The sequence below is a fragment of the Neurospora crassa genome, linkage group VI (genome assembly GCF_000182925.2).
Source record: "Neurospora crassa OR74A linkage group VI, whole genome shotgun sequence".
In the NCBI taxonomy this organism is placed as follows: Eukaryota; Fungi; Ascomycota; class Sordariomycetes; order Sordariales; family Sordariaceae; genus Neurospora; species Neurospora crassa.
In genome coordinates, this window is record NC_026506.1 from 3,647,732 (window position 1) to 3,668,577 (window position 20,846).

The 20,846-nt window shown below is 52.0% G+C and overlaps 7 protein-coding genes across 7 annotated transcripts; 1 reads left to right on the plus strand and 6 right to left on the minus strand.

Annotated features, from left to right (window-relative positions):
- Positions 1-3,025: 3,025 nt before the first annotated feature.
- NCU05130 (hypothetical protein) lies at positions 3,026-5,381 on the minus strand. The gene is made up of 2 exons (XM_952023.3): positions 5,042-5,381; positions 3,026-4,992 (listed from the first exon to the last, which is right to left on the minus strand). The coding sequence occupies exons 1-2, from the start codon at positions 5,228-5,230 to the stop codon at positions 3,310-3,312; spliced, it is 1,872 nt and encodes a 623-aa protein (XP_957116.3). The 5' UTR covers positions 5,231-5,381; the 3' UTR covers positions 3,026-3,309.
- Positions 5,382-5,604: 223 nt separating this feature from the next.
- Positions 5,605-8,107, minus strand: trp-2 (tryptophan-2). Its single transcript, XM_952022.3, has 2 exons — positions 7,763-8,107; positions 5,605-7,685 (listed from the first exon to the last, which is right to left on the minus strand). The coding sequence occupies exons 1-2, from the start codon at positions 7,936-7,938 to the stop codon at positions 6,113-6,115; spliced, it is 1,749 nt and encodes a 582-aa protein (XP_957115.2). The 5' UTR covers positions 7,939-8,107; the 3' UTR covers positions 5,605-6,112.
- Positions 8,108-8,491: 384 nt separating this feature from the next.
- Positions 8,492-9,932, minus strand: NCU17136 (hypothetical protein). Its single transcript, XM_011396801.1, has one exon. The coding sequence runs from the start codon at positions 9,211-9,213 to the stop codon at positions 8,611-8,613; it is 603 nt and encodes a 200-aa protein (XP_011395103.1). The 5' UTR covers positions 9,214-9,932; the 3' UTR covers positions 8,492-8,610.
- A 743-nt stretch (positions 9,933-10,675) lies between these two features.
- Positions 10,676-13,576, plus strand: NCU05128 (hypothetical protein). The gene is made up of 2 exons (XM_952021.2): positions 10,676-10,986; positions 11,044-13,576. Exons 1-2 carry the CDS (start codon positions 10,760-10,762, stop codon positions 12,476-12,478), a joined length of 1,662 nt encoding a protein of 553 aa, XP_957114.1. The 5' UTR covers positions 10,676-10,759; the 3' UTR covers positions 12,479-13,576.
- Positions 12,009-13,962, minus strand: NCU05127 (D-alanyl-alanine synthetase A). Its single transcript, XM_952020.2, has one exon. The coding sequence runs from the start codon at positions 13,714-13,716 to the stop codon at positions 12,676-12,678; it is 1,041 nt and encodes a 346-aa protein (XP_957113.1). The 5' UTR covers positions 13,717-13,962; the 3' UTR covers positions 12,009-12,675.
- A 934-nt stretch (positions 13,963-14,896) lies between these two features.
- On the minus strand, positions 14,897-16,460 carry NCU05126 (hypothetical protein). The gene has a single exon (XM_952019.2). It carries the CDS (start codon positions 16,237-16,239, stop codon positions 15,142-15,144), a length of 1,098 nt encoding a protein of 365 aa, XP_957112.1. The 5' UTR covers positions 16,240-16,460; the 3' UTR covers positions 14,897-15,141.
- A 3,140-nt stretch (positions 16,461-19,600) lies between these two features.
- Positions 19,601-20,632, minus strand: NCU17137 (hypothetical protein; the record flags this gene model as incomplete). The annotated part of the gene is made up of 3 exons (XM_011396802.1): positions 19,601-19,790; positions 19,907-20,113; positions 20,178-20,632. 3 exons carry the CDS (start codon positions 20,630-20,632, stop codon positions 19,601-19,603), a joined length of 852 nt encoding a protein of 283 aa, XP_011395104.1.
- Between the last annotated feature and the right edge of the window lie 214 nt (positions 20,633-20,846).

Sequence of the window (20,846 nt, forward strand, 5' to 3'; positions counted from 1 at the left end):
AAGAATTCTCTTCTGACTTATCTCTTTTATAGACTTGCTCCTCCAACAAAATGCTTGGTGCTAATACGGAAATCGGATACTATACTGGAAGTAGTACAAGCAACATCCGGCGATGCTACCGAGCGAATCATTTCAAACGAGCAACGTTCCGATGTTTGGGCCAACGTGCTTCTACACGACCTGGATTCTAAGTGGCGGGAACCAGAAGGGACGGGAAAGAAGAAGATGGGCACAGTCCCGGAATTCCTTTCGTACAAGTTGCCTGATGTCCCGCTCCCCGACCATGGCACAGTCGAGTGTCAGCCCAATCCGCCTCAAGTTCCATTGGTGTCTCGGCCCTTCATTGATATCAGCCACTCTGACATGAGAAGATGGCAGTTGGCAATGGCATATGAGAACATTCTCGACATACCTTCAAATTTGCTCGTTGACAGGGCACGGAATCTTCCGCGATTTGAAGACTACGAGCAGTATACATCACTTTACTTTGGCTTTGGGCTTGTCAGCCTCATTTATGGCGCGCTTCATTGTCTCGCGTGGAACGCCCCGTTCACGTCAATCGCCGAAACAAACCTATGGAGGCTTTCCAGTGTGATTATAGCCGCTAGCGGGGTTTTTGTGGTGGCTTTATCGGCGTGGCAGAAGTATCCCCCTTTTCACTACTTATCCCTTCTTGAAGCTCTCTCCGAACAACTCTGGTTCGAGCCATGGGAGAAACTAAACATGCCCCTGACGTACTTGGACCTCAAAGAACATATCGCCAACCATCAATGGATGGAAAGCATTTTGCTTTGGTCGCTGGCTGACCGATTGAAGGCAAAATACCTTGCTATGTATGACCAGTCCGACTGGCTACGGACGTGGCGAGGAACTTTCTATTTCTACACAATTCGTGCACTGCGTATTCCTTCTGTTATTGTCATGATCCCGGTGATTGTACTGTTGGATCTCCTGGCTCTTGTTTATTTTTATTTATTTTTTATGACAGCGCCAATTCTTATTGCTTCGCTACGGTTCGTCTTTGACATCGCCACATGCTGTTTTATACCGCTATATTTCCTGGCGCGGGGTTATTTCGTGGTTGTTTCCTTTATCAATCTTGCTCACTTGACCGACTCGGCGTATTCACTGCCGTCATGGTCCAAGTATGTTCCGCATATTGGGTGAATCTCGCCGGTTGGTTGCAGAGCAAGCCAAACAAGAGGGCATCTCAGGCGGAGGGGTGAAGATTTTCTGTCTTCGGACATCCTGTATACAGTCCGATGTTGGTTTGTTTGTTAGCTTAGTATATTAGACACTTCTGGTAGAACAATATATATAGTGCACTAGACGAAATCAATTTCGAATAGTCCCAAACTCTATACTAATGAATTGAAAGGCATTAGCTGGATTTAATCCAGCATTTTTGAATATTAGAGATGGCGTATCCAAGGTAAGATCACGCATTAATTAGCCATAAGAACGTATAGGAATATTGACAAGAGGTTTCGTGAACTAATAAACAAACCAACCAGTACTGCACTGTATACCTACGGAGATGGATTAAACTTTAAAAAAAGATACACATCGTTTACCTGCTGTTGTTATACCCAGTTATCTCTGAATCTCCCTAAAAATCCATTCAATCAATAACCTGTAAAGTACCTTATCCCGTCGTAGACAAAATAATGGAGACCTTTGACATCATAATTTGGGTATGCCCCCACTACGCATCCAAGCGTCTTTGTAACACCTTTGGTCTTAAGTTCTAGGCATTTTCTGAATGAAAGCATACAGATAGGACTCCAGCCGCTATCTTTTTCGAAGTATTAAATCCCTTTTACAATCATGCAGAAACATTTTCTTTAATCTTAACGAGCGGTAGTGGACCGGCTTACCTAGCCTGCTGGTCTCACTTATGTTGTCACGGACGAGCTCATGTTAATTGAAGCCATCACCAGTTCTTGGCATTACTTGGCACTACTGGTAGTGGATGCGATCCATATATGGCTAGGCACCCTATAGATAAGTCGGATTTCATCCTCCTTCTCTCTCTCCTTCTTTTCCTTCTCCTTAATTAATTGATTGAGACCTTCACTATAATAAATGTTGTTCACCGTGATCACTCCCTTCCTTCCGTATGGTTCAAGACTCACTCTCGGACCGCGTCGCCCGGAAACAAACCACGAGGCTACTACCTATTGTCGCAGGATCTGTCTGGCTAAACAAGTCGCAGTACATCAGTTACAATGGCATCGTATATTCTAGCAATCGCCTGATGAGGAGATTACGGTGCCAAGTGACCCCCTCAAGTCTTGAAGAGATTGATCATGACCGGTTCCGGGATTTGCCGTCGGCACTCGGCAGGTAAAATATGCTCAAGCGGGAAGGAAATGAACCAGTGTGAGCTTTCTTTTTTTTTTTCTTTCAGGATGGAATGTAAGTTGCGTCCATGTACCTACCTACCTAAGTCTAGACATCATACTTATCCCTGATCAGCCATTCCTGTTTTTGATGTCCATGTAGTGGGTGTCCTTGGGGAAGAATGAACCGAAGAAGCTTGCTAATGTGGACAACGATGGGGAAGTGACGAGAGATGATATCCATCCATCTAACATTTTTTTTTTTTTTCGCGATAAATATGTCAAGTACTGCTACCAACTTCTAAGGATCTCTTCTGAAGGCAGAACCCCCCCCCCCCCCACAAAAAAAAAAAGGCAACTATTTCAAGTCCGAGGACTAATCAGGTAAGTACTGTAGCTTCGATTTCGTTCAGTCACATACAGTGAGTGGACGTAAAGGTGTGTGCTGGAATGAAAAATATGAGATCATGATGTGCGTGCGTTCCAGGACTGTTTGGGTATTAGACTCGTCCCTCGCTAACCCAAGAAAAGGTTTCGTTAGTCTCACCCGGCTGCAGTCTACGTTACTACCGTACCTACTATCTGCGTGTATGTAATGTATCCTGGACGGGGCGGGCCATCTAGGAGAAGTGGCCTGCTTCAGTTACTTAGACTCGGGCAACAACGAAAGGTCAGACATGTATGTTGAATAGTAGGTGCTACAAAGAACGAAGCGTTCTCGGGCTGTTGACGATGACTTCATGATGGCTTCGTTTCATGTCTAATGAAAGTGGCAATTGAACTGCCCGGAAAGCAGCGGCTTCCCAGCATTTAATCATTCCGGGAATTTGATTTCGAGGTGGAACTTGAAGAGACCGGCGACGACTTCAGGGACTACAAGGGAAGGAGGATAACTGGGGTGGGGGCACGCATCAACTGACCATCACGTTGCGACGGCTTGTGTGATATCCAAAACAATGCTACGTATTCACGTTTTGACTTGACCCTTTCTCCTCTTTGCCGCTTTCGGTCTTGTAAGTGAAGGGTCTGGAGTAGCCGTAGGTTGCTCCGACTGCGGCAAATTTCCCACGTTCTGAGATGGAGTGGCCATGGACTGCTCCGACTGCACCGGATTCCCCACGTCTTGCGATGGAGTGGCTGTAGGTTGCTCCAACTGCAGCATATTTCCCACGTCCTGCGAAAGTCCAGTTGCCTCAGAAGGTAATGAAACACCGGAATCGGGCACCAACAACTGGTCAATGGCAGAGCAAATCCTCTTGAATTGATCGGGCACCCATATATCGTAGACGTTCTTGATGAATCGGTACGCTGTCCACTTCTCCTTGCCGTCCAAGTCAGTAAAGTCAAACTTGCGGATCGGGTGCCGATAATATTTGGTATCTTTGTCTGTTATGACCGGGTAATGGCCGTAGATCCGTACAGATTGGTGGTCGTGCGAGACGGAGAAGGCAAGAATTTGCCGGTTAACTTCATCTTCACGCTTTACAATACGGAAGAGCTCGACGATGGCCCGGACCGCAAGTGTCATACTGTGGGCGTTTTGGCGGTCTGCGATATCGAGTGCTGCAGCGCCGCATTTCATCTCACAGGTTAGGAAGGGGAAGTACATGTGGTACGTGGCCTTGAAAAGGGACCGGTATCCCATGTCACCAGTAAAGGGCATGAGTTTATCGATCTGGTCTTGCGTGAAGGCGTCTCGTTGGAAACCAACAGAGTAATCGGGCTGAGGACGAATGCCGGTCAAGGGGAAACATCTGTTCCAGCCCTCATTTACACTTTCGGTAAGGTAATTGAGGTGTTCGAGGTGTTTGGCACGAAGGGCGTAATGCACCGCCGAAGGAACGATCAGCCGAAGAATATCGAGAAAAACCGTAGCCTCATTCTTGTTCGCAAGACTCTCGCAGACACTCTCAAAAATGTCGTCGTCGAAAAGTGTATTTTTGGGAGCCGGTTGTTCAGTGTCGAGGAGGGTCCTGCAAAGGTTCCTACTCTCATCCGTGATACCTAACGGTGACGTCTTCATGTAAGAACCTTTGGTCTCGAGTACGGACTGGTATTGGACACTCCGGTACGGGGCGCTCTTCTCTTCTCTTGGTCTCCATTCGCTGGACGCCATCGTTGTAGAAGGTGACGGCGTGGAGGGTGGCGGCATCGAAGTTGGCGTAGAACTGTTGGATCCAGATCGTTTGCGGCTGAGAGATGGCGGGGCATCCTTCTCCGCGAAACGAAGCCTTGCGACTGGATCGTAACATGAGAACAGAAGGGTTTGAACCCTTGTAGTTGAATCCATTAGCTTATCGAAGTCTTTCCTGGTGTAGTCGTCCTGTTCGAAATATTTCCTGGGCCAAGAGCCTTCTCTCCTCCAATAATCGATGATGTATTGCCTCTCGTCGGTATCACCACTTGTGGCTTCTTCCGGAACCGGTGCGGGAGCCGGCGATACTGGCAAATTCGGCACAGCTGGGGGCTCGAGAGGCCTGGCGATGGGTGGAGAGTTGCGCGCGGAACGGAGAGAAGGGTGAGAAGGGTCTTGTTGGTCAAGAGATGTTCGTCTGCGTTTCCGAGTATGTTCGTCTGAAGTGTGCTTGGGTGGATCTGCAACGGCAGGTAACGGCTTCTGGTGTTTGGAATCAACGGATATTTGTCGATCCTGTAGTCTAATTAGCTAACAGATGACAGGAAGGACAGGCTTGTCATACCTTTCGTTTTCGAGGCCCATCCGTTGGAGATGACGGAACTTTGGATTGATCTGATCCAGCTTGATCTTGTGGCGTGTCTGTTGGGTCTGGATCTCGGAGGCGACGGCGCTTTTGAGGTGCGCTTTTGCGGATGCCCTGGGATCGGTTGCCTGTCAAGGGCTGACCTCTCTGAGCTCGAGTGCGGACCATGATGACGACCCCGGACGGCAGGGTGCGGACGTGGTTAGGTGGGTGTTCGACGATAGAGGATGGAGCGGCAAATGGCTTGCCACGTTGTAAAAGAAATGGGGAGATGAGTTGGTTTGAATACTACTATGCAGTAGCGGCATGTTGTTCGAAGAATGCAAGATGAAGTTTAACGACGGAATAGAATCATGGGCGCGAATGAGTGGCCAGCCCAAGGCGCGTTCAAACCCGGGACCCACTATTCCCGGTCGCGGCAACCGAGCCAGTACATCATGTCAGGCTGTGATGTGGTCTCACGTGTGACAAGCTCGCCCTGACAAAAAAGGTGGCACCACTAGTTGCTGCGTTGACTGCCCCTGTAGCACCCGAAAAAGTGTCACCGTTCCAATCACCTTACACCTTTTTTGGGGGGGTAAATTAAAAAAACAAAGAGATCTTCTCCTATACGTTAACCGATGCAATACCCGCCGCTGAATAGGAGGGTTATATGTCTCCAGTATCTCGGCCTCGTTAACTATCTTACAAAGGCGCCTTAGTCCCGGTGCGGCGGGAAGACGGGCGCTTACAGTGTATACCCCGGAAAGCGGAGTGTTAGCAGGGAGAGGCCGTTGGCCGGTTCGCTTTAGCCAGTCGGGGAAATAGGAGCCGGGGAAAAGAATTCGGCGGCCGCCGAGAAGGGAAGGGTATATCGATGCTCATGGGACAGTTATCGCCGACAGGGTGGGACGTAGGACAGAGCAGTGGACTTGGCAGACAAGGACACCGAGTTTCACCCAGACCACACCTATCATGGGAAGGCTTCAGCCTGCAGCTCAAACATTGATTCACCTGGTATCCTGTTTTGACTGAGCCTTCACAACACACACAAATACACCATACTCGCAATTACGCCCCAGCGCTCATCGTCTGCAGCTTGTACTGCTCGTCGCCCTTCTTCCTCTCCTCCTCAATGATTTCCTGCACCGACTTGGATCCCGTACTTTCGCCGTAGTACTTCTCAGCCAGTTCGATGCAGCGCAAGTTGGCGGCCAACTTGTTCATGGTCTCCATCCACTCCTCCGTCTTCTCACTGTCAAATACAATACCACCGCCCGCCTGTAGGTAGGCAACCTTATTCTTGACCAACATGGTGCGGATAGCAATGCAGGTATCCATCTGTCCTTCGCTCAAGAAAGTGGTAACAGGGGCATCACCCTCACCACCTTCGACGCGAATGACATCATAGGCGAACCAACCGGCAGCGCCAGCGTAGATGCCGCGCTTCTCCTTCTCCAAGTCGTAAATCAGCTCCATGGCACGAATCTTGGGCGCGCCCGACACGGTACCGGCGGGGAAGATGGAGCGCAAAGCGTCCCAGCGGGTGCACTCGGGGCGCAGCAGACCGGAGACCTCCGAGGTGATATGTTGGACGTGTGAGAAACGGTCGATGCGCATGAGGCGGTCGACCTTGACGGTAGACGGGTGGCAGACACGGTTGACATCGTTGCGGGCCAAATCGACCAACATGACGTGCTCGGCGCGGTCCTTGGTTGAGGCCAGCAGCACGGCCGCAAGCTCATCGTCCTCCTCCGAGTTGAGGCCACGCTTGATGGTACCGGCAATGGCGTGGTTGACGATCCTGGGACGAGAGCGGGCCTCGGCAGCACTATAGCCAAAACGGGTATCCGTGGGAAGGTCGGCATAGCCGTCGGTCTTCATCAGGCATTCGGGCGAGGCGCCAACAATGTGGAAGTCAGAGCACGAGAGGAAGAAGAGGTACGGCGAGGGGTTGAGCGTGCGCAGGGTCCGGTAAATGTTGAAGGGGTGCAGGCTGGTGCTGCGAGAGAAGCGCTGGGATGGGACGGCCTGGATGATGTCACCCTTGACAATGTTCTTCTTGAGCTCCGTCACAAAGGTCTCGTAACCGTGGCGCCCAACGTTCGAAGCGAATGTCTGATCGGCGACGGGAGCGCTAGAGTCCTTGGGCGGGAGCGGCGTCTCTGGCTGGTTGATCACTTCGAGTGTCGAGCGAATGCTGTCGCAAGCCGCGTTGTAGGCCGCCTCGAAGTCGCCGGAGGGGTCCTCGGGAAGTCGGACATGGGTGACGACGGTGAAGGCGGAGGAGAAGTGGTCGAACGCAACCATGGTATCGTAGAGCATGAAAAGGGCCTCGGGGATGTGTAGGTTGTCCTTGAGTTCGCGACCCTTGACCGTCCTGGGCTCGAAGTACTTGATGCAGTCGTACGAGATGTAGCCGACAGCGCCGCCCGTCAGCTTGGGGAGTCGGAGGGAGGGGATGCTGAGGACCTTGTCCTGGCTGAGCTCCTGCTCAAGGGCCTTCATGGGATCGCCGACATCTTGGTAGCCGGGGCCGGTCTCGAGGACCTTTCGGGGGTTGGCGCCAATGAAGCTGTAGCGGCCGACAGTCTCGGTGCTGCCAGTGGCGCTCTCGAGGAGGAACGAGTACTCAGCTGTCGCTCTAGCCGAGTGAGTCAATTGAGCTATTCGGAACGGGACACACGGCGAGGGGGAGAGAGGTTTGGGAGGAAGACGCACCCTGCGGAGAGCTTGAGGTAGATGGCCGAGGGCGTCAAGAGGTCGGCAGGCAAGGAGATGCAGAGGGGGAGAAGGGTGGGCCTTGGGGATGCTGTCGAGGTCGCTGATGCTTGGCATGTCTGGTCGAAGAGCTTGCGCGCGTCCTCCAGGGACGGCCTGATGTCGAGGGCAGCCATCCTGAACAACTGAACTGTAACGTCTAAGCAAAGGAAGGCAGAAACGGAAACAGGAACAGGAGGGGATTCCCTGGGTGGAATTGGCACAGAGACAAGTGGAAAGAGTCAGTGGATGGATGTCAAAGTGACAACTGAATGAACCGGTCGCGGAGGAGACGGGACGCCATCGATCGCAGCCGTGAAAGTGGCATGCTTCCACTTGCCCTCCAACGCTATACATAATTTTACACCGCCTGCCGCGTTTGGTGACTCACGGAGTGGGGCTTCCTGCCAAAAGGTGCCGGAAGGGCGGGGTTTGTTCCTGGCTGAACGCAACCTTGACGGCCGATAAGCCGATAAGCCGGCATCAAAGGTGTACATCATGCACCAAGTGACGCTGTTAGTGTTTTCACATATTGCACTGCCTCCTGCTAACGATTAGTGTCTAAGTGAAAAGTCGCTGTATTGATGTTATTGAAGGACTGTTCCGGCTTCTATCCAAGACACCAGTGTCTGTTCATTATTCATTACATGTTATTCTGTCCGGACACTATACAGTTTAGGGAAAGAATATGTTCGTATCAATCAGTCATCAATTCGTTGCCTCGTCAATCCGTTACGCATGGCGCAATGCTCTATCATCCTAATTGAGCTTCTCCTTCCCATACTCCCAATCAGCTTCCATTCTTCCCCTTAATACCTCGAAACACTAACACTGCGACTCCGACTCCTCCTACTGCTCCTCCCCCTCCGATCATCATACACATGAGTCGGGTAGGCCACCACAACCGGCACCTCGCGCATCGAAGACGACCTCCTCGAATGGCTCCGGTGCCTAGAATGACCCCGATGATGGCTATGCGAATGCCTCGACCTCGATCGTGAGTGTCTCACCCCGCCCACGTGTCTGGGCGGGTATTCATCCCTCACGTCACCGTACCAAGCCTTGCTGTTGCGCTTGCCGTGTGTCGGTGGAGCGCCCAGGTTGAAGCAGCTGCGGATAATCCAGATGAGAAGAAGCAAGCCGACGATGGAGCCGATGACGATGCCGGCAATGGCGCCGCCGCTGAGGGTTTGCGCGTCATCAGGGTCGTTGTCGTTGTCGTTGTCGACTTGGACGAAGGTTACCGTGGCGGTGGGCGGGGCATCTTGCCGCCGGGTGATGGGGCTGAAGGTTCTTGTAGGGTGGATGGCTTCGACTCCTTGGAGAGCTGGGTGTACGATCCGTTTGAAGACAAAGTCTTGGAGTTTCTCGGCCGTTGAGGCGGGTATGCGTGGGAGTGGTAGGGGAGCCATGGTTGATGGTTTGTTTTGACTCGCGGACTTGGTGCTCTCGCTTCTTCAATGTGATGGAATGTGAAGACTGTTGTGAAGACTCCCGAGTATAACAGGCGGGTGAAGGCTAGTTATAAGGGTCCTTCATCTTGAAGAAATGTGTCCCTGGCATCTTAGGAACCAATGTTGTTCATCATGTCCATACATGTTTGCCGGCTTTTCAATCTCGTCTTGGTAGAGATTGGGACCGGTGATGTAATTGTACATGATGGAGGGCATCTTGCATCTGCCGATGATATTTTTGACTCGTTTCTTGCTTGAGGTCGAAGCCTGGATTCTGAATGGTTAGTCACGGAAACATGGCTGGATACGCGAATGGCTGGGCTGGGGAGGCACCAGCAGCCCAGTTGCCGATCACCTATGGCGTAGCTTCCTCGGCTCCAGGTATGTAAAAACGCGTCTCAAGAGGGCGACACATGATGGGATTCTTCCATTATCCCTTGAATCCGACAGAAGATGGTCCCTTCTTGGTGTGTTGTTGACTGCGCATAGCCTTCTTTAATCTTTCATATCGTGCCTTCGCGTTGGAGTGCTGAAGGCATATTCGCCGTGGTCACCACTCGTAATCAAGATGGGACAAAATTACCTCGAAGAGGATTTTCCCTGGGTGAGTGTGACATTGAGCAGGAATGGGCAGGTTCAATAATGGAAGACGTTTGGCGCGCCTCCTTCAATTGGAAGTCGTGACAGAGAACGGACAATTTGATTCGGTAGATGGATGATGTCATTTTATAGGCAGCATAAACTCCATCTCCCACCCGGGCGTTGTCTCGAACCCCTCCCTCCCTGCACCCTTCCACTTCTGCCGTCCACTTGTTGACGTGCATATTTCATTTCTCTCTCCATCTCAACTGCTCAGCCTTTTGCTGCTACCGGTCTTCGTATTGAGACTAGACTGCAATAGCAAAACACCATACCATGTGTTCCTGATGATCGCCAAGGACCAATCGGCCTCGTATCACACACAGTCACTTGAGCACTAACAGATATGGGTGCAAGTGTCACGCATCAATGTTAACCACGACACCACTAGACTACACCACTGTCGTGCGACACGATGCAATCTCCATTATTTTCGCACCTCATCACACCCGGCTCCGCTACCGCTGATTCCCAACGTCTTCCGGTATCAAGATCCCGGATCCGGGTCCGAAAAAGGCTGACAAAGCGCGGGGCTTTACCAGTTCCCAAACAAGCGCACCAGCCACACCTGTTGTGATTGTCCTTTTCATCTCATGTCGCTTTGTTTCGGACTGTCGATATGATTGGCCTTTTCTGTGGCTTGACCAGGGCAACAACGCCTACCCAACTACTTACAAGCTACAACAACAATCGTAACAAGGTTTGCTAGTTGTTATTGTGCACTGAAAACCTCAAACATAATCTAATATGTCCTGCTATGATGGCGACGACCGATACACCTGGGCCGAGGGGTGGCTCACCAGCACTTACTTCTTCTCGACTCTCTCAATCGAGATCATAGCCTACGAAGAATCCTGACGGCATCATGACCGTGGAGAACAGTATCGTACAGCATGCTCTTACCGTCTATCATGACTTGAGCACGGCGACCAAGGCGACACTCGCCATTTCCATCGCCTTCATCCTGTACAGACTCCTCTTCCGACATGAGTCCACCAGGCGCAAGGAGTTGCCAGCTTGGGGACCCATTGAAATGGGGCTTGTCATGTACTTGCTGGATGGAGCACGCAACGGCATCGTTTATCGAGTCTAGTATGCCAACTTTGTTCTCGAGATCGATCACATTAGCTAACATGCATTCCCTATCAGCTCTGCAATCCGACGATATGGTGGCTCGTTCTATGGCATCTCATCGGCGAATCAGACCCTCATTGGATATGAAGACGTCGATCGCCTGTTCTCGTCTCAAATGAACCACGCCCTCAGCATCGAGTGGCATGGATATGGCCTCTTCCTCCGTTTCTTTGGGTTTCCCGACACACCAACTTTGAAAAAGAAGGTCGAAAGCACGTTCAAGCCCTGGCACTCCCCAATTGAAAGGGTCTTCAACAACGATGCCGGTGCCACTGCAGCCTTTGAGAGGGGTAATCTTCCCAAGATCGTGTCCGAATTCGTCAGTTTTAGCCAGGAAAAGGAGAAGATGAAGCGATGGGAACTCCGTGCCGATATCAAGGTTATCAAACAAGGTGAAGCGGTCGAGGCCAATCTCTCAGCTCTCATCATGGACTTTGGTGCTTGCTTCACCATCCCTCCCATTTTCGGACACGACTTGCTAGATCGCAACCCCCATCTCATTGAAGACATCTGGAAGTTCGACCACGTTGTTCCGTTACTGTTCATCAACATGCCAACATGGGCTCCGTTCAAGGTCATGAAGGAAGGCATAGAAGCTCGAAAGCGGCTGCTTGCCGGCGTTGAAGCTTTTTCTCGCCGCGTCACCCAGTTCCAGCGAGGAGAAAAGGTTGACGACGGCGCTGACATATCAGATGTCAGTGACGTTGTCCTAGAGCGCAACACCGCCCTCGAACGAAACGAGTGGTCGTATCAAGAACGTGCCGCCTCCGAGTTGCTCGTCCTCTTCGCAAGCAACACCAACACCCAACCCGTTCTCTTCTGGCTCATCTTGTACATCTACTCCACACCAGGACTGGTAAACACCCTCCGCCAGGAAGTTGCCCCGTTCATCACGCTCTCCGACTCCCATCACGACAAAAAAGGCATCACGGCAATTAACACTTCCGGCCTGTCCCGCGAGTGCCAGCTGCTAAAGTCCATCATCCTAGAGACCCTCCGCCTGGCATTCGGCGCAGTGTCAACTCGCTTCGTCAAACGCCCCATTACCGTCCAAGACGGCAACCATAATCACAAACTCTATCCAGGAACCTTCCTCTCCGTCCCCCACTCCTTCTTCCAGCGGGACCCGTCCTTGTACCCTGACCCACACAAGTTCGTCCCCGATCGTTTCCTCGAGACGGATCCTTCGTCCGGTAAATTGGTCGCCAAGTACGGAAAGCTGAGGCCGTGGGGCGCCGGGGCGAGTATGTGCAGAGGAAGGGTGTTTGCTGAGAAGGAGCTCATGGCTATTGGCGCGGCGCTGGTGACGCTGTGGGATATCAGTCCTGTCGGGGGTGGTGAATGGACGGTACCGGAGATGGTGGGTGGTCCGGGGCCGGTGAAGCCGAAGGAGGAAGTGAGGGTCGTGATTAAGCGGAGGGTGTTTGGTGGTGTTTCTTCTTCGGAGTAGACGTAGCGCCAGTGCCATTCCAATATTCTGCGAGGTAGAAACTGTGCCCTTGGTGGGAGGCGAGGTACATTAATACAGTATTTTTCATTCCTGCTCTCTTTCTACCGGTCGAGAAAAGCAAGTGAATATAACAAAGCGGGAGATATAGGCTGGCACAAGAACTGTCTTTTACTACCTACGTGCCGGGTATCTGTGGCTCATCGCGATGCCGCCGCCAGGGCACACTCGATCACCATATGATAGAGGTCAGCAGTGCTGATACCCGCGGCGCGCGCCTGCTGCGGTACTATGCTCTCCGGCGTCTGACCAGGTATCGTGTTGACTTCAAGAAAGTACAACGCATACAGCTCGGGGTTATACCTGTAATCGAAGCGTACTACGCCACGACAGTCCAGGAGATCGTACAGCATCGTCGATGTATCCTTGATGCGGTCGCTGACCTGCGTCTCCACCTCGGCAGGCGTCACCTTGCTCGACGACCCATTGTACTTGGCATTGTAGTCAAAGTACTCGCTGTCGCCGTGGGGGATGACTTCGGTAATGGGGAACACGTGCAGCCAGCCTTCCGCATCGCGAATCACGCCACAGTTGAACTCGCGGCCCTCGATGAACTCCTCCACCAGCACCTGGCCGTTGCCGTCCTCGCGCATGGCGTCTTCGACCGCCTGGACCACCTGCTCGATGCTCTTGACTTTGGTGGTAGCCACGCTGCTGCCTCCTGACGCGGGCTTGACGAAGACGGGCAGGTCGAACTCGAACAGCAGAGCTTCAGGGTCGAGGGCGCTGATTTGGTTGCGATGAAGCAGGCGGGACTTGGCCACCTCCACGACGCCGAAGCTGCGGACCACGGGGTTGCAGTGGCCCTTGTTGGCGGTTAGAGCCGAGGTGTAGAAGCCGCAGCTTGTGTAGGGGAGGCCGAGCATGTCGAAGTAGCCCTGCAGCACGCCGTTCTCGCCTGGGTTGCCGTGGATGCTGATGTAGGCTAGGTCGAACTGGATCTTTTCGCCGGTTGAGAGGGTGACGCTGAAGTCGTTGCGGTCCACGGGGATTTGTTTGTCATTGTCGGTCAGGTGGTACCAGCCGGCCTTGGGGTTGCGGGGGATGACGATCTTGTAGAGGTTGTATCTGGCACGGTCGACGTTGGCGTAGATGGCGTTGCCGGTGCTGATGGATACGTCATACTCGCCCGAGTAGCCACCTACCACTATCGCGATGTTCTTCTTTATGGTGTCGGCCATCTTGTACCATAGGTATTGTGGCGTGTTGGGGGGAGGCTAGCGACGTGCCGCGGCTGGCCTTTTATCATGGCTTCTTGGCACCCCGGCGTTGCGGAAGCATGCCATGGCTAGTGACTTGTTGAGCTGGCGCGTCGGCGCGACTCGTGAGCGCATCCACTGTGTCGTCGATCATTCCCGAGTACTGCGTAGTGTAGACTACGGGATTTGAACACAATGATGAGTGGGCAGTAACCAGTTTACCGTGGCTTTGGCTGATGATTGTTGGGGCTGCATAGAGATCGAGGGGAGGTCAACGTTATTGTAGAGAGCATGGGCCATACATGGTAGCAGTTATGTTACTATCATGGTTTCATACAGATACGCAGTTCCATTGTTAGAGTGGCAACATCGCCACTCTCCCTTTCACCCCACAATCTGTCGACATTTCCCCGCGTCGATTCCAGGCAGGTGCACCAACGCACCGTTTCTTTTCGTCAACTCCAACGGATGAAATCTGTGTTAAAATTCGTACAAATCGTGATTGGACACCTCTGTTAATTCACGGCCTCTTACTAATGTTAACTTCCTCAAACTGTTCTCCATCCAGTCAGGCAAATGCTTGGGTCGGCGACATTCCCAACCTCCCCTTGTCAACAAGCAACGGTATGTCTTCAATCACAGCTAAGCGCCATGATCGGCTCAAGAACAGAACATCGAACCTCCTTGGGCTATGACAATGGCCTTGCCAGTACGGCGGTGACTTGCGAAAACCCACAAGTAGGATATATCTTCCCTTAGCCCGCCCACGGGGCTTGATGACCTTCCCTAGACTTCTTCCTTCAAACGCGAGCTTTTGGGTTTCTTTCCAGCATCATCATCATCATTCTTTGTCAGTCTTGCACTCCTTGGCCCCTTCCTTTCAAGTGAACACGCGACTTGCTCCTAGTCTAGTTGGTCAGCTATCCCACTATCAGATTTATAATGTAATTGCGCTGGATGCTGTTAGTGTTGCATCTCATTCATTCGCTTACACTTCAAGTAAAGAACGGTGAGAAAATGGGCAGTACACACTCGAGTTTATCATCTTCTATCAACCATTGAAGCGAATCAGAAACGGCGTAGAGGGAAGTACTGCTGTGTGACTTCATTCATTCATTGTTGGGTCAATCATCAGGACCTTCGCTGCCAGGATGCATGCTCATCGTCCTTTCACGTACTTTTCGCGTTTTCGAACGGTTTCATAAATCCATTGTTTGTCTTTTCTTGACGCTTCCGTCATCTTCAATCGTTATGTTCCTGATTCCCTCCCATTCCTCCTAGTCATTCCATTCATTCCATGCATTTCATGATCCAATCTTTTGTCCTTTCCGTAACATAAAATTCCCTCTCCGGTCATTTTCGCCCAGTCGATAGTCTCTACGATTACCGCTCGTGGATTGTCCCCGCTTACTCTGTCAGTGCGCTCACAGCAGGCAACGCATATGCAAGCAGTTGCCAACGAGTCCAGTTCCTCCAACTCGCCTCATCATCCACCAGATTCCTCTTGACCAGCAGCCGCCACGAAATATACAACCCATACGCCACAAGAGGCACCGCATACCATACCGGCGTCCCCCAAAACACCGTTCCCACCACCGCCCAAAACGGGATGGTCACAGCCAGGTAATAGCGTGTCGCCGCGTCGCCAATAATAAGCGGCATCGTCTTGCGGTTTGCCCGCTGCCGGTCGCCCTCCTGGTCCTTGATGTCCTGAATGGGCACGGTCGTGACGACGAGCAAGCCGCTCATGGCCGCCCAGGCGTATCCCCTCGGGCTAACGAGATCCCCCGCCATGTCGGCACGGTACTCTCCCGACCCGAGCGCAATTTGCAGCGGCCCCATCTGGTAGATAATGTACGAGATACCCAGCACGATGTCCCGCACCACAAGCTCGTCGGAGCCGCCGAGGTCGTTGTAGATAAAGACGGCAATGACGATGAGCAATGCAATGTTCCAAACGCCCAGGGCATAGCCGAGAGCCATGTAAATCGGAACCAGGCAAAGGAGCAGGCGGCGGGTTTGGTCGGGCGTGATCATGCCCGAGGGAATGGGCCGCCATGGCTTGTTGATGCTGTCCTCAATTACCGAGGCGGGCTCACGCTGGTTGTCGAGGTTGACAAGGAGTTGGCTCATGAACTGGAAGAGACAGCTACCCGGGAGCCGGGAGAGGGCTTGCTTGAGCGTGGGGGGATCGGGTGCCGTTCTTGCGTCTTTGGCGAAGGAGAGGGCGACGCCAAAGAAGACGCATTGGAGGGAGAAGGTGAAGAGGTCGTTCTTGGTGAAGGTCCAGATGATGCGGATCATGGCGGATACGTTCCCCATGAGACTCCCAGTGGGGAGAAGGGGCTTTTGTTGGATGAGAGATTCGGGCGAACGAGAATCTACGTCGTCATCATCCGACTTGAGCTTGGGGGTTGAGGTGCTTGGGTGCCATGATTCAGTGCTGAACATGGACCAAAGACGTCCTAGAGCCGGAAGCGGCTTGTTGTGAAGAGTCGTAGACATGGTGGGCTGGCTCTTGCGGGTTGTCTCTTGAGTCTTGACTCTTGGAAATGTCAGGAGAAGCTTGCTGTACCACAGACAAAGTCATGACCGAGGAGAAGGGTTCGACCTCTCTCTATTTATGCAAAGCAAAGGGAAAAGGCCATGTCCCGTTGACACGGCTTGTCCTTGCCTGCTCAGCAGATACAGTCAAGTCGGCAATTCACGATCAGAGAGGTATAACGATAATCTGCACACAACGATCAAATGTCTCCGTCCCCATTCCATTCGTCAGTATCATGGGATATTGGCTATTATTAGCATCACCATCAGTATGGCGATCGTTATACCCGTTAGGTGCTAGACTTCAGAAACATCACCACTCTCACGATCTCACCCCCCCTCGCCGTACCTTGACCACCAGTTTTCAGCACCGAAGTACCTGCCCTGAGCCTGCTCTGAGCCTACCCTGGCATCCTCGACACTGCGTGAAATACCGATAATCGCGGTATAACGATCAAAGCATCCAATCAACCAAAACATGCCACAACGGTGAATTTGCCGACTTACAGAATCGACTGTACACACAGTAGGTACGTTTCATTCGCACCGTTATAAAAGTCTTTAAATCAACGTCCCCTCCAGAGTCCAACCAATCATCTTACACCCATTCTCGGGAACCCCTGTCCATCGGCCATCCTCGTATGACACTCGTCCCGCCCTGCCATGCAACATGGCAGCCGTTGGATAACGACGCTGAGAGGGGGACAGCGTTACAGCCACAAACGGTTATACTGCGGTAGCGAGCGAGATGGTGGTTTGTTTTACTGTTTGGGTACAGTGAGACTTCGTTCCACTTGATAAAGTGTGCATTTGGAAGTATGTAGGCTGACAGTGAGTGGTTTTCGAGAAGTTCATGACGGTGCGCGAATACAGGATTCATCAGGACATGTTGTCACCTGGGGGTTTGAGTCGCGTATGTACATACTTCCTTGACTGCGCGTTGGGTTCGGTAGCGTTGGGCCCCCAAGAAGCACGAGTACACTGATTGCAAGGATGGATTGTTCTCGTATAATATGATCGGTATCTTTTCTGGAAAATGGGGTTTGGAGTAGCTTGCTACCTAGTTTGGGTGTACACGACCCTTCGTTTGTAACAATGACTGGACTAGGCAGGTGTGCTTTTGGAAGCGCTGGGCTTTACTTGAAAGGATGTGGCTAACTTAGGTATCTTGAGATCCAGAGATTCCTTGACGGTGTTGATGAAACCGTGATGTTGACAAAGATAGCGATAAACTTTGGGGTCTGGTCGCCGGGATGTTATGGTTCCCAAAATGGGATCCACATTGCTGAAGTGGCCCGGGCCCGGGTTGGGCCTCGACTTGCCGTGCTGAGTCCACTTACATACGCCGGTACGAGGTTCCGAACTAGGGTACATAGGTAGGATTTTTTTTGTTACAGTTCAAGAACGCCATGTACGGGCTTCTCCGAGAGATACAACAGATAGAACGTTATATGTATTCCACTTCACAGCCAATCACGAGACAAAACAACTTAAGAGACCTATACACAACCGCTGCCGCCGTTGGTGGTTAGAGGCAGGGAGGGGGGCGGCCCGGGCCATAGCTTCCTAGTGTTGCGGACTTACAGGGTCTGGAAAAGGGACTTACAAGATGTCGGATAGGTTACATTGGTAGTATAAATAAACAGCCCCCAGCTCTTCTCGAGTCTCGACCTACATACCTATCCTTCTAGGTACTGTAACGCAGACCCGCTCGCCGAGCTTGCAGGACCGGATGAGCGGACTGTAACATGGCTTTCTTGATCCCCAACCGTCTTGTACAAACCTGTCGCGGTTATCATGCAGTTCTAATGGCCTAGACAACGACTGCACATGCCTCATCCAGATAGAAGCGCTTTGGAACGACGCTGTTGGTAGTGAACGCGCGTTTGCGGGTCATGAATTCGGGGCAACGTCGGATGCTGACATAACATTAACCACAGTGCGCATCAATGTACGAGCATATATCATGATGACGGACTGAGTTGAGGGAGAGGCGGAAGAAGTGTAGGAAAATAGCCCACTGGTGAAAATCTGGGGTCTGGTGTTTGGAGGCACTGTGACAGCCGCGAAGGCAGGGGGGCAGGCGAGACTGTAGACGTAACGGTAGGGAACCAAGCCCAATGTTAAGTACCTTCTTAACCTGACGTCTACAGTGTAAGTAGGAAGCCAGAAACGTCACCATTCCATAGGTACTCTTTGCTTAGTCGTGGTTCTTTGTTCCGGTTTCCAGCCATCAGTCTCATCCAACTTGACCTCCCTTATCTTCGCCTGCGGGCCTGCCGTGCCTCGTTCCTGCCAATGCTGACACCATGAATCTTGAGTTGCAGGTATCATGCTACGCGACTGCGCATTCCAAAGCCCAGCAGGCGTTGTGGTATACCCGCGCTTCTGCTCGCTCGTGACAGAAATCCTCAGCCCGGGGAGAGCCATACCTTGTGCGGGCGATTGAACTTGCTCTTGACTCCATACGCAACATCTGGCCAACTGGATTGGCTGATAAACCTTGTCGTATTTACAAATGCTGCTATTACGATGGAGTATATGCAGTATCGGACTGTTCAATTCATGTCCACGGGAGCTAATTGCTGCTGATCTACCCGCAGGTCGTGCCGGTGCAGGCTTCTCTGTTCCCGAAGCCTTGATAGCTGATTATGTTCTCGCGCTCCTCGTGGGCCCTGTAGCTCTTGGGGCCTTGGCTATTCTGTACATCTGATAAGAGGAAGGATGGCCAAGGCGTAGGTAGGAAGTCAACTGCATCATCTCTTAAGTTTCGAGGATGATTTGAAGTCAACAAAGAGCTACCACAGAGGTATGCTGAGCCTTGATGACTTGGCTATTGATCGAGTTTATAGAAGGATTTAACGAGCAAGATGGAACCTAGAGCCCGGTAGCAAGTCATTCCAACGACTTTTTCTTTCCCACCTTGGTCGTGGTGATATAATCAATGAGTGTCCTGCGTGGAATTAATGTCTCGCGTGTTTTCCTGGTATTTCTGTTGTTGCACACGATCTGATGTCACCAAGTACTTGTACAGAAAACGTGTACTGTGGTGCACCGTGGCGGTGAAGTGTGCAGGGGTAACCATTTTTGCAGTGTATCTTAACCCCATTTTCTGTAGCACAAATGCTCGCACTGACCGAACCCCGCGTGTCGTTTCCCCTCTTCCATTTTCCCCAATGACTTCCAAGCATCAGCAACTCGACAAATTTCAAGGCGCCTCTTGTAGCTCAAGAAACACACCGGTTTGGTCGATTCTTTCCCCTCTGCCCCGTTTTGAAGATCAAAAATTACGGCATTTGGATATCTCGTTGCTCACTAATCCCTAAATCAATTCTAGTTGCACGCCAGAGAACGCCCTCAACATGCTCCCCGCCTTGACCTCCCGATGGTTGCCCTCGACGTCTTGTACAATACCCGACCTCATGCCGAGGACGCTGCCGACTCCAAACTCGCTATCCCAACGACCGTTGGCGAGTCGTTCAATCAGGGTATTACACTCGCTGTCGCAAACTCTGGTCTCGTGTCCGACAAGAGGCCCCCGGTCCCCACGGACTTTTTCAAGAAACAGTTCCCATAGTAGGTGTTCATAGCCCACTGGAAATCCCCGCAGAAAGATATCCCGACGCACGTCTCGTTCCTCAGTAGCCAGTTCGTTTGTGCACACGAATGGAGACATTCCTCGAACGAATAAGCAACTGAAGCGGCGAGGTTCACGTTTCCCTCAAACTTCAGATTGCACTTAACGTCGAACTTCCAGCTCTTATCACCCAGCGTTATACTGCTGCCACTGGAGGCGACGGCTGCGCAGTCGAACGCGGTGCTCGAGGGCGGGGAGCTGGTTCCTCGACAGTTAGCTACAGCCGGAGAAAATACATGGCGACTCGATTATCCCGGCTTACCTCTTCGCCTTCTTGACCGCGATCGATCCACCCACACCACCTCCGACGGCCGCCACTACAATCACAGCCAGAAGCGCCACTATCAAAAAAAACGTGGACCTCCGTAGGCCGCAGATCTTCCTTTTCAGACCTGGCGAAGATGCGTTTAATTGTGGGAGGAAGTGCCCACTCTGTTCCTGATCTTGCTTCTCTGGGGAATTCGGTCGCACCAGCGGGCTGTATTGCGGATAGGTTGCTGTCCATCTTGTCGAGACCGGCTCTTTGGGTGCCTGTTGTCCAGGAAGAACAGCTTCTGGCGCATCTGTGCCGTTCACTGCGTGCAGGCCATCGTCCCAATGAGTACGGCTCATGATACCGGTTGCACTTGTACTGGCAAAAAGTTGACGGTTGGTTAGGGAGGCAATCGTGCTTCCGACGCAGTCAAGAATGTGGACAGGAAAGGAGAAGGAAAACATGAAAGCCTGATCAAAAACCAGCGTCCATGATATGGCTTATATTCTTGCCCAGGGCTTGGCGTTGGTGACACGGCAGGTCTTCTTTCCGCGGTTGCCTTCTCCCCCTCGGCTTAGGCCTGTCGAGCTGAGTTCCTGGAGTCCGATGTGTTCAATTAGCACCGCGCCACCGCCTCCAAGTCCGAACGTGGCATGTAAAAAGAGGTGGCCGCAACGG